General features: G+C 41.9%; 1 protein-coding gene across 2 annotated transcripts in view; it reads right to left on the bottom strand.

Moving 5' to 3' along the window:
- Positions 1-3853: 3853 nt before the first annotated feature.
- The window catches only part of IRAK3 (interleukin 1 receptor associated kinase 3), a 46010-nt gene continuing 38234 nt past the window's right edge, over positions 3854-11629 (bottom strand). For both annotated transcript variants that reach the window (XM_069490908.1, XM_069490909.1), the window contains 4 exons: positions 6903-7101; positions 6572-6634; positions 6319-6483; positions 3854-4330 (listed from right to left, as the gene is read on the bottom strand). In XM_069490908.1, coding sequence (XP_069347009.1) covers positions 3854-4330; positions 6319-6483; positions 6572-6634; positions 6903-7101 — 904 coding nt within the window. The remainder of the gene's footprint in view (positions 4331-6318; positions 6484-6571; positions 6635-6902; positions 7102-11629) is intronic.

Below are 11629 nucleotides of genomic sequence, written 5' to 3'. Positions count from 1 at the left end.
CCCATGATAAACCTCACCTCCTATACTCATCAGACCTCAGGTTGTAGAAGTTGTCCTACACAGGCTGATCTACCGCTCCATAAAACCACACTACTATGCAGTGAGTCACAGATCATTACAACTTTCAAGAACTCAATAAAATTGATTATGTCAGAAATCCCACACCTATTTTCAAAAACAACAAAATATTTTCTCCATGTTTTAGGGCATTGTAAAATGGGACAAAAGCCTTAGGAAACATAATTAATAGGCTCTGCTTGGAGGATTGCCCATGATGTGTTGCAAGGACAAAGATAAGTGAAATTCTTTATTAATTCATGTTTGCTGATCAGAGGGAACATTTGGAGGCTCATTCTTGGTTTCTTCATGTATCTTACTCTCTACATCATGAAACCATGAAGGTATCCTCTTTCTACCCATAATAGAATGCACAATTTAATTCCTATCAATTGACATTTATGAATACACCCACTAGAAGGCAGATCTAGTCAACAGAACAGGATCAGTCAATAGAAGATTTTGGTACTTTCCAGCCATAGTGACATCTGCTTACCGCAGATGTGACTGCTTACCGCATGATTAGTCAGGTCACTGCCAACCAATCTGATGTGGTCTTTAAGATGTCCAAAATGTCACACCCTAGAAAGATGATCTAGTCACTAAGATCACTGGTCAACAATATTTCTAGAGCTCCTACTCTATGCTAACCAATATCCTTGGTAATAGGGTAAATATAAAACAATCAAATTATTCTTTTCTCAAAAAACATACAACCTAGGTGGAAAGGTAGGATCTGCCAATTAATAATAACTTAAGAACACTCTAAAGCAGGGGTTCTCAAGGAGTGGGCTTCGCAGCACCATCCCCTGGGAACTTGATAGAAAGACACATTTCTAACCCCAGACCTACTGCATCAGAAGCCGGGTGGCGCCCAGCAATCTGTTCTTAACAAGCCTTCCAAGTCACTCTGATGCACACTACAGTTTGAGAAAACCTGCTCTGAGACAACTAAGCACGTTCAAATCAACATAATACCAACAGATGATATGTGTGCAGGGTAATTGCGTGGGCCTGGTGTTAATCAGAGCTTCCTTAATGACCCTTCATTGAAGAGCCCTATTCAAAGTGAAAAACAGTTTAACACAGAGTCAATCCTTGATTATCTCTTTTGTGAATTATTAGCAGCAACTTTTTAAGATTCCAGGCTAATTTTCCCAATTCAGCCAATACACTTTCAAACTATATCTCTAAGATAAGCTAAACCAGCCTCAGAATGGTTTGGGCTAAATGCTAAAGACTTTTGCTGCTTCCTTTCATTAATATGTATAATCAAGAATAGCCAAACTAGGACAGGTCACAAGAACAGAAGTTATATGACATCTAGGCCAACTCTTTCCCCCTACCAGTCTTAACACACAGTGTGGGAGCCTTGTGAACACATACCTGAGCACATCCGTGACAGTCAGTTGGAGAAGACAGCTCTGGGCAGCTGGTACCCTGCAGAGCAGTCCTGGAGCCTGGGCTCTCCCAGCTGCTTCCTTGGGGCCTGTATTAGGCCTGTCAATCAGATTAAGGCATACTGTGTTTTTAATCTCATTTCATGCCTTTTTTGGAGAATTTTAACTCCATGTTCCTGACCCTGGTCTTTTAACCTGACCCTGATTCCTGATGACTTCCTTCTTGGATTAGTTGTTCTTGAACCTAGACTTGAATCTGCCTGTGATTAACCCAACCATACTGACTCACCGCCCCCCTCCCCCACAAAGACATACACAGATGCACAGAAAGCTAGAGGTCTACCCTTTTATTCCAAGCTTCCTGGAGATCTTCTGGAAATGATTTTCATCTGTGTTTCTATCCATCATCATAAACAGAGTCATTATCCTTCCTTTGTTAATTTACTCAGCAATGTTTATTATAGCTCAATTTTTGATTATGTGGGTTCACAGAGACAATTTAATTCAACTTAATTTACAAGGAAACACTTGCTCTGTGTAGGATAACATACTAGGCCCTGAAGAGATGGCCCCTTCACACTCAGGGAGTGTGACAGAGTAATGGTCCATGTCCTAAACCCAGAAACCTGTGAATATGTCACTTTACATAGAAACGGGACTTTTCAGGTGTGATTAAATTAAGGATCTTAAGGCACAGAGATTTTCCTGATTATCTGAGTGGGCCCAATACAATGACAAGGGTCTTTATAAGAGAGAGGCAGGAGGGCAGAGGAAGAGGTAACGAGAGAGAGAGAGAGAGAGAGAGGGAAATTTTAATGTGCTACATTGCTGGCTTTGAAGATGGAGGAAGAGGCCACAAGCCAAGGAATGCAGGTGGCCTCTAGAAGCTAGAAAAGGCAATGAATTTTCCCCTGGAGCCTCCAGAAGGAATGCTAAGGACTTTTGACTTCCACAACTGTAAAATAATGAATTTGTTACTTTAAGCTACTAAATTTGTGATAATTTGTTACAGCAATAGAAAACTAATATAGGGAGTTTATAATCTACCTAATAGAGATATGATGACACAAGCAGCTTTGATATAATTCAGAGAGTGACAAGTATAAAATATAAATACAAAGAAAGTGCTATGGAAATGCTTGATAAAGTGAGTACTTCTGGCTAGAAAGATCAGAGAAGCTTCCTGGTAGACAGCAGTTTTGCAGAGCCCTGACAACTGGCTAGGATTTCAAAAGGGGCAGATCCAGGAAAGAGCAAGCAAGAGTAAAGGCACAGAGTTGGAAGATACAGAAGCAAACAAAAGTTGACCTAGACCCTTGTGAACAGCTGTTTTCTCAGGAACAAAAATTACTTGATTAAAATTTCATATGCTCTACTCAGGATATAATAGGTCTTTAAGTTTGTCAAAAAAAAAAAAACCAAACTGTAATGACAGTCAACAATTACATTGTATATAATATATGTGATAAATTATCCTGGGAGTTTTAATATCGAAATACAGATGCTGGGAAGAAATGCCCCCTCTGCACAGAGCATGCTGTAGCCGAGGGTGAACCTGGCTCATTTTCAGACAGGCAGGCTTGACAGGGATGAACAGAAAAACAGAAAAATACAAAGGGCCAGTCAAAAACGCGATTCTTTAAAAAGGTACCTATTAACATTTACAAATTAGACATGTCTTACAAAACCTCAAAAACAAGCTAAACCAAACGATGGACTCCAGTGGAATGTTCTCAGCAGATAGAGGCCCTGAGGACTCACACTGATGATGGCGGAGAAGACATTAGAATCCAGGCCCAGTGTGGCAGGTTTTGATTGTTTTGTTTGGCTAAAGTCAGAACCCATGATCTTGAGTCATTCTGAATGGCTCTAATTTAGCCTGGGTTTGACCATGAGGCAATTATTCCAATAATACATATATATTTTTTGAGACAAAGTCTCCCTCTGTTGCCCAGGTAGGGTGCAGTGGCATCGTCACAGCTCACTGCAGCCTCAAACTCCTGGGCTCAGGCGATCCTCCTGCCTCAGCCTCCAGAGTAGCTGGGACTACAGGCATGCGCCACCATGCCTGGTTAATTTTTGGTAGAGACAGGGTCTCGCTCTTGCTCAGGCTGGTCTTGAACTCCTGACCTCATACGATGCTCTTGCAGCCTCCCAGAGTGCTAGGATGATAGGCGTGAGCCACTGTACCCGGCCCCGATAAAATAATTTTCTTCATTCTGTTTTGGGGCTGGGAAGAAAGGAATAGAATTGTCCAGATTGTTTATGTGCATTCCCCAAATTCACCACCGAGCATTCTCTTGGCACTGCTTATGGAGACAGTGTCTTCCCAAGGTGATCCCTACACTCAGGGGCCTCGGCAACACCTGCTTTTGTTCTTTATCTTCTGGTGACCTTTATTCCTTTGTGTACTGTTCATATTCATTCCAAGAAAATTCGGAGGAACAGGTAGTCTCCACCGGCCTGCTCCTGTCAGAATGGCTGGGAGCTTCTGAAGAAGGGTCCATATGCACCTTATGGGGCCGTAAGTCCTCTGATGGAACCACATGCTTTGGGAACCAACTTTCTTCACGAGAAGCACTGGGCATGCTGGCAGCTTCCTCCTTTCTCTTGCTCCCTGTCTTTCTGTCCAAGCCCAGAAATGTAACCTCAGACTGGCTGCATTCAAATGGAGTTTTTTGAGTCATTCTATCTTTCCTCAAAACTGTATCAGATGGTAGTGAATCATTATTCTGGTTTTCATCGTCTTCCACTGGGATACTTGGTACATTATCCAGAAATAAAGGAGAAGGACACCTGAAGGACTTCAGTGATGTGGGAGGATCTTCAGCAAAATATAAGCTGGCTTGAGTACTTTCAAGAGTATTTAGGACCTAATTAACAAAGAAGCGAACAGACATGGAGTTAAGCTTGAATAACCTCTCCTTTCGCCTTTTCTTCTCTCTATTAAAGAATATTCTTTCACTTTCACGAAATAAGTTCAACTACAGAATTTTGAATTAGAAGAGCTCTTAAAGGTTAACTAAATCCCTTTATTTTGAGGGGTAAATTAAGTGAATTGAAGCAACGTATTAAAGAAAACTGGACTGAGTTACATATCCAGAGACCAGACTTTAGCCTTAGATTTGCCACCATCTAGCTTTGTGACCTCGGGCAAGTATCTTGACATTTTTTACTTCAGCCAAGCTATGTGGAAGATTGGAAGGGGTTGGGGAATGGTGGGCCTGATCTGTAGTTCTTAAGTGTCAGCATTACCTACGGGAGCTTTCTTAAAGTACAAATCCCTTGGCTCCAACCTAGAGATTATCATTCAAAAAATAAGGAGACCAGAGTCCAGGAATCTATATTTTAGAGGCTTCCCGGGGATAGGGATGTGCAACCAAGTTTGAGAAACCCTTGACCTAATATAACATACAATACATTCCTTCACACATACACATCCATAATTTTTAAAAATATGTATAGACAGCTTTATAATTTACAAAGTACTTTCATGTATAGTATCTCATTAAACCTGCACAAACAACGTTATTATTCTCATTTTATAGATAATAAAGCTGAGGCTCAAAAAAAGGAGTCAATATCACTGGGCAGAGACCTGTTGTTTGACATCAGATCTCGTGGCTCCCAACTCCCTGTCCCTCCATGATACAGCTTATAGCTCCTTCCTGGGCCCAGGGCTCCACACAGCTCTTACGGGTGGTGTCAGGCCTGGAAAACAGCTCTCCTGACTCTCAGGCCACTGCTCTCTCCATTCTGATTATGTCCGCTCCTTGTTTAGAACCCTTCCTTGGCTCTACGATAGGCTCAGGATAAAATCCAAACTCCTAGAATGGATTCATGTCCCTCTGGAATTCATGTCCAATCTGGAAGTTTTATTATTATTATTTTTTAAGTTCTTTTTGTAGAGAGACAGGGTCTTGCTATGTTGCCCAGGCTGGTCTCGAACTCCTGGCCTCAAGCCATCCTCCCACCTCCCTCTCAAAGTGCTGGGATTATAGGCATGAGCCACTGTGCTCAGCTGAGCTTTTATTATTTTAAGTGCTCCAGTCTTTCCCTCACCCCCCGCACCACTTCCATGATGCTGAACTACCTGCATCCTCAGTGCTGTGGACTTCATCACCTCTGAGCCTTTGCAGGTATGGATTCTCTCTGCCTAGCATGTCCTTCCATTCTTACTGCTGCCTGGATCCAACCTGTTCTTCAGATTATAGCTAAGATGTCACCTCTATCAAGAAGCTTCCTTGACTTCCACAGGCTGGCTGGGTTTCTGACTCTATGCTCTCATGTAGACCCAGGCTTCTAGCTATCATTATGCATCTCTTGCTGGGCCACAAGTCCATGTTACTGATATGATGACTCCTTTGAACTGTGAGCCTGAGGGTATCCACTGTATCTGGATCACTGTTGTATCCACAGCACCTAATACAAAGTCTGGCACATACAAAGTCAGCATTAAATAAGTATTTGTTCCCTTATACAAATAAACAAATAAATGAATGGATGATTAAATCTATGGATAGATGAATAAATTTAAAAATGAGCAAGGGAAATATATGCTGCATTTTTAATGGGCCAGATCTTTTAATGAAGATTGACTAAAATAGTCCCTCTAAACTACTCACTTACGTCTTTTCATCAGATTTTTTGTGGAGGCTTGGTTCCACCCAATGACCTCTACCAGAGTAGCAAATGGTGTGACTTTTTGACCTGTAAAAGCTATCTACTAGATTGACATTCTCTGATGGAGGCTGGATTTGTCTTATCAATAAAAAACTTCATATAGATACACAACTTATCCCATGGAGATTTTCCCTGGTTCTGTGGGCTCAGTTTTGAATAAAGCCATGTATATACGCACTTCATCCATCGATGGTCTTAACTTTGCCTGCCTTGCAGCACATTGGACTGCCAAACAGAATAGCTTGGCAGAGAAATTCCGAGGACAGGGAGGCACTTTCTTATCTAAAAATGAGAGACATGAATCGAGGCCTCTCTTCTCCATCAATTCCGTGAGGAGATCTCGCTAGGAAGAGAAGGAGACAACCTTGTCATATAGAACTCAATCAGGAAAATGCCCAAGAGAACAGTGCTCAGGTGAGGACAATTCTTACCAGCTGGACATGTTTCGGATCATCTAACACCACTCTGCACCCTGTTAGAACTTCCATTATTACCTACAAGAATACATAGAAAGTCAGCTATGCATGTTAAATATATACACATGATTTGCTTCAACTATTAACCATGACTAGGAATATAGTTTAATCTAATTAATGACTTTGCAGCTTATCACTTGCTTGATTGTACAAAATTAATATATAAAACAGGTAACAGAAAATCAATAAGTCTAAAAATTAAAGCTCTTTCAAACATCATTTTTAGAATTTAAAACATTTTTGGCAATAAACTCTCCTCCTTTGCTAACTGGTAGTTGGTACTCACAATTCCAAAGCTGTAGACATCTGTTTTAATGGAAAGTTTCCCTTGTCTGATATACTCTTCTGGCATGTACCACAGGCGTTTACTGCTGTTGCTGGTCATGTTTATGGTAGAACTCTGATGTTCTAGGTGGGGTCGGAAGTGTGCCATGGCAAAATCAGTTAGTTTGGGTTGAAACTGATCATCCAAAAGTATGTTTGTGCTAAAATTGTGATCAAATACAAAAAAGACAAAATATTATAAAGGCATTTCAATGTAAAACAACATGGCACGCTCACCTTCGTCACAGCTGGTTAATTCAACACGTTAGACAAAATAAAGCCAAACATAAATTTCCATGAATTAGAGAACATTTAAAAAATTCTTCTTAACGTATAAATCCAAGTGATGTATAAAACCTAGAACAAAAACCCAACCTAGAAATGGTGGGCATTTCAAATTTAAAGGTGACTATATGGAGTTGCTGGAAAAAGCTGACACTTTGTCAATAGGTGAAGCTAAAGTTAACCAAAGCAGCTTTCCTTGTATTTTTCTTACACTTAATGAGAACATGAACTGAGTCTTAATCAGCTAACTCTTAAGTGTCTGTGATGCGCACAGAGCTGTGCTAGGGAATGCTTGGCTTACGAGCACAGACCCACGAACTTGGAATGGCTTGAGGAATCTTTGGTAGCCCCTGCCTTAATGATCTTTCTGCCCCATTGTTCCATCCCTATGGCTATTTTTTGAGGGCATCTTTTTAAAAATATAAACATCTGCAGAGGCAAAGACAAAGTACCTATAATCAATTTAAGCTGTTGTCACATACAAACTTTCAGAATCGTTTGACAGAGGGAGGTGAATTTCCCCTGGTGCACACCTGGGGGTGAGTCGGCCCTGCCTTTCCCTGGCTCTGCGACCACCGGCAGGTTACTTTACCCCGTAAGCCTCCACGCCCTTTTCTCACATATGAAATGAGAAGGGTAGAACTTACGGCTCTGACGTGGGGCATACAAAGTGCACCGCCTACTGCCTGGCATGTGGTAATGCTCAATACCTGGTAGCTAAGATACAGATTAGTAATCGATCATAGACAGCAGATGGACATTGACAGGAAAGGCGGGTCAGCCAAGAGAAAATCACCTCATTCTCAGTTTTGCTTAGGGCTAGCACAGCTTGCTTTTTGTCCCCTGAAACCAAAGCATCTAATATTAGGCCTGCTCAGCAAATGCCAAGTGGTGTATTTGTAGTACTACACACTATTATTAACGGTGGTATGGTGAGTAACAGCTACTGGATAACAAGAAATTCTTAATCCTGAACAAATACTGGATCTTAAAAAGGTTTCAGAAGTCCTGCTGTCCCTGTACGAGTAAGTCAACAGGCAGGCCCTAGTTCCACAGGTCTGGATTGCAGGAGTTACTACTACTCGGAGGACCAGAGTCCTACTTCTATTTAGAGGATACAGAGGATACTTGGAGCAGGGGAGCAGTCCAGTGTTTGAAGCTATGGCCTCAAGAATTCTAGTCCAGACCTCATCTATGACTGACAACAGACAAGATAAGGGGTTCCTCAGGGTCTTTTAAGGATGGAGAAAGACACACTGTGAACTCCTCCCTCTACTAATTGCAAAATCCAGAGAGCCCACCTTATGGATAAGCTCTAGGCTCCCTTATCTGTCATGTGATCTTTGCATTTATGGAGAGAAGGTCAGAGCAGCCTGGTTCCCAAGACTCACATCCGTGAGCACAATCCTCCTTTTTCTCCTTGCCTTGTCTTTTCTCTAGAGAACCAGGCAGCTGTTAGAGCCAGCCTGGGCCTCACACAGCCCGGTGTCTGTCACTCCTCACCATTCCGTCACTTTCTCATTTGGAGAACAGCGGTGACTATCCTGACAGACCTCAGGAGATGAGGAACATTCTGGAGTCAGATCTGACTTTTTCTCCAGCACTAGATAACGAGGTAAGAGCAGACATTTAGTGTATAATTACTTCCACCATGGGTGTACACTTCCTTTGATCAAGTAAGTCTGAGGCTCCCGGACACACCCTGACTGTTTCACGGCGCCGGGGGTATTTCAATGCAAGAGTTTTCCAGGTGAGGCAAGAGGTGGGGCGGGCAGACAGGTTCACCAGCTCCCATCGCCAGGACCCAAGCTTCAGCCCCGCAGCTTCTGAGAGCCCAGTCTTCGTGCTCCCACTTCATTCCAGCACAGGGAGAGGAAAGAAAAGCTCCAAACGCCAGATTTTTAATGTCAAACACCCAACCCCCTTCTTCCTCCACCCGAGCTCTATAGAAGGTGTAAAATCATAATTTAAAACGCCAGAACCATGAGAACACAAAAGCTGAATTTGTGAAGCACTTAAGAATCCCGGAATCTTTTCTAAGTACAAAAGGAAAAAAAAAAAAGCCACAACAACAACAACAAAACTCATCTAATCCATTATTTGAACTTCAGCGAAACTGGTGGGAACCTTTCCGCAACTAGTGAGTCACCTTCTGTGAAAGTCGGGTGGGTGACGACGAGCAATGGTTACACAACGAAGCCCGCAGAGGACTTCGGGTCAGAGAGAGGCCACGAAGACGATGTGAAATTATTCTAGGGCGCTGCAGTTACACTTTGAATGATGATATCTGGTGAAAAGACAGGTTCTTTTCCGGCAGACTTTAGCGTATAACATAAATTTTGAGTCCAGTGATTTATTCTGTTCTAAATAAAGGTTAACAGTAGTAGCTGAGGAAGAAGGATGTTCTGTTTTAGGAAAGTGGAAATTGCAAAAGGCCGTTCGGCAATCAATTTCTACCCTAATTCTTTCCCCTGCTTTAACTTTAAATAGAATGTTCCAACATAAAGTGCCTTCTGCCGCCATGCAGGTCAACTAAGTTTCTCCTGTGGAGTGAAAATAGACTAACAAAATAAAGACAACCTAAAATAACTAAAATCATAGCAATATAATGCAAAAGGGCAGCTTGCTAGCTATGGTGGCCACCAAAGTGACAGACAAAAAACATCTTTGGTCCACACTAAAGGTCCGCATCCTCAGTTTAGTGTTTCTACAACCTATTTGTTTCTACTTTTTACCACAAGGCTCTTTACCGTAAAAGAGGGCCCGTCACCTCTCCAGATAATTCTTTCTGCAGAAAGACCATTGGTTGTACACTGAGGAAGTGAGGTAAGTCCTACACGGGCAGTGAGTTTGTATCCTGACTCGGAGACATTGCTTAATCTCTCTGTAGTAGGGGTCTATAGGACAATTATTTTTAGGAATCTAAATCCCCCAAACACTTGCTACTTAGTAGTCAGAATTGTTTTCTTTGCTCACCAATTTGTGTCCTAATTTAGTTGAATGAATCCCTTGGGCCTTCAACATAAAGCAAGATGATTCACCTAGATTATAATGCAGGATTTGAATTTAAGTGCAAATACTATGTTTCACATTTAAGCACATGATTGGTTTTTAAATATATATATATTTTAAATTTTTAATTATCATGGGTACCTAATAGTTCTATATATTTATAGGGTACATGTGATGTTTTGATACAGGCATACAATGTGAATTAATCAAATCAGGGTAACTGGAGTATCCATCTCTTCAGGGATTTATCATTTCTTTGTGTTAGGAACATTCCAATTCCACTCTTTTAGTTATTTTAAAGTATATCCTAACTTATTGTTGATTATGGTCACTTTATGATGCTATCAACTATTGTTCATTCTATCTATCTAACTATATTTTTGCACCCATTAACCATTGCCACTTTACCCTCCTCCCTGATACCCTTCCCAGCCTCATACTACTCTCTGTGTCCATAAGATCAATTGTCTTTAATATTTAGCTCCTACATATGAGTGAGGACATGTGAGATTTGTTAAAGATGTATATTTTTAGAAGGGGTTATTGGTGCCCAGGAGTCCAGCCCCTGAGTGCCTGGAAATGCTCAGGAAAAGCCAGGACTCCACCCAAAGAAAGACGAGGGAAGAGGGGGTGGGGAGCCACGTATTGGCCCCAGAGATAAAGAGGACTCAACAGCCTCTCTGTGACAACTGAGGCGACAGGACACATGTGCGGTGTGTCTCGGCTATTGCAACATGGAGACACCGTCACCAGATGTCCTGCCTCCCCTCACCAGATGGGGCAAGACCCGGTGTCCCTGAGAGCCTACCAGTTACTGGAAAGGTTGTGCACACACGCCCTCGCCTGCTTGAGCAAGCCTTGTGTCCTACACGAAGCTGAAACCCTTTATCCCCCGTTGGATTATGGAGCTTTCTCTTACTTCCCCACTGAATGTAGGCAGGTCTTAGAAACAGTATTAAAGCTTGGTTTTGCTTATTGGTGCCTTGTGAGTCTAGGTTCTCTGTGCAAAGGCCCAGTCAATAAGAGATGTTCCTCCTTTAAATGTGAAACTTTGACTCTAACCAAAGTAGCACAACCTCCCTAAGCGTGTTTCCTTGTAGGTAAAAAGATCTGATAAAGCTTACCTCGAGTTCTTACAAGGATTAAATGAGAAAACACAAATAGAGTTCCTGACACTCAGAGAGGGCCTCGAAATCTGCTGTAAAAGACGTAGGCTGGCCATCGTCCACCCCACACCCATGGCCTTACCTTAAAATTCAAGAGGTTTGGCTGGGTATCTCTAGAAGAAGTTCAAAGACACCAATTTAACGTTGTAGGATGACCCTGGAGATCTGAGGACCCTTGGGCTAATTAGTTTAAAGAAATCAGTTGAGTTTCAAAATAATTACCGAG

The sequence above is a fragment of the Eulemur rufifrons genome, chromosome 16 (assembly GCF_041146395.1).
Source record: "Eulemur rufifrons isolate Redbay chromosome 16, OSU_ERuf_1, whole genome shotgun sequence".
Taxonomy (NCBI): Eukaryota; Metazoa; Chordata; class Mammalia; order Primates; family Lemuridae; genus Eulemur; species Eulemur rufifrons.
This window is presented reverse-complemented; position numbering and strand designations above follow the sequence as displayed.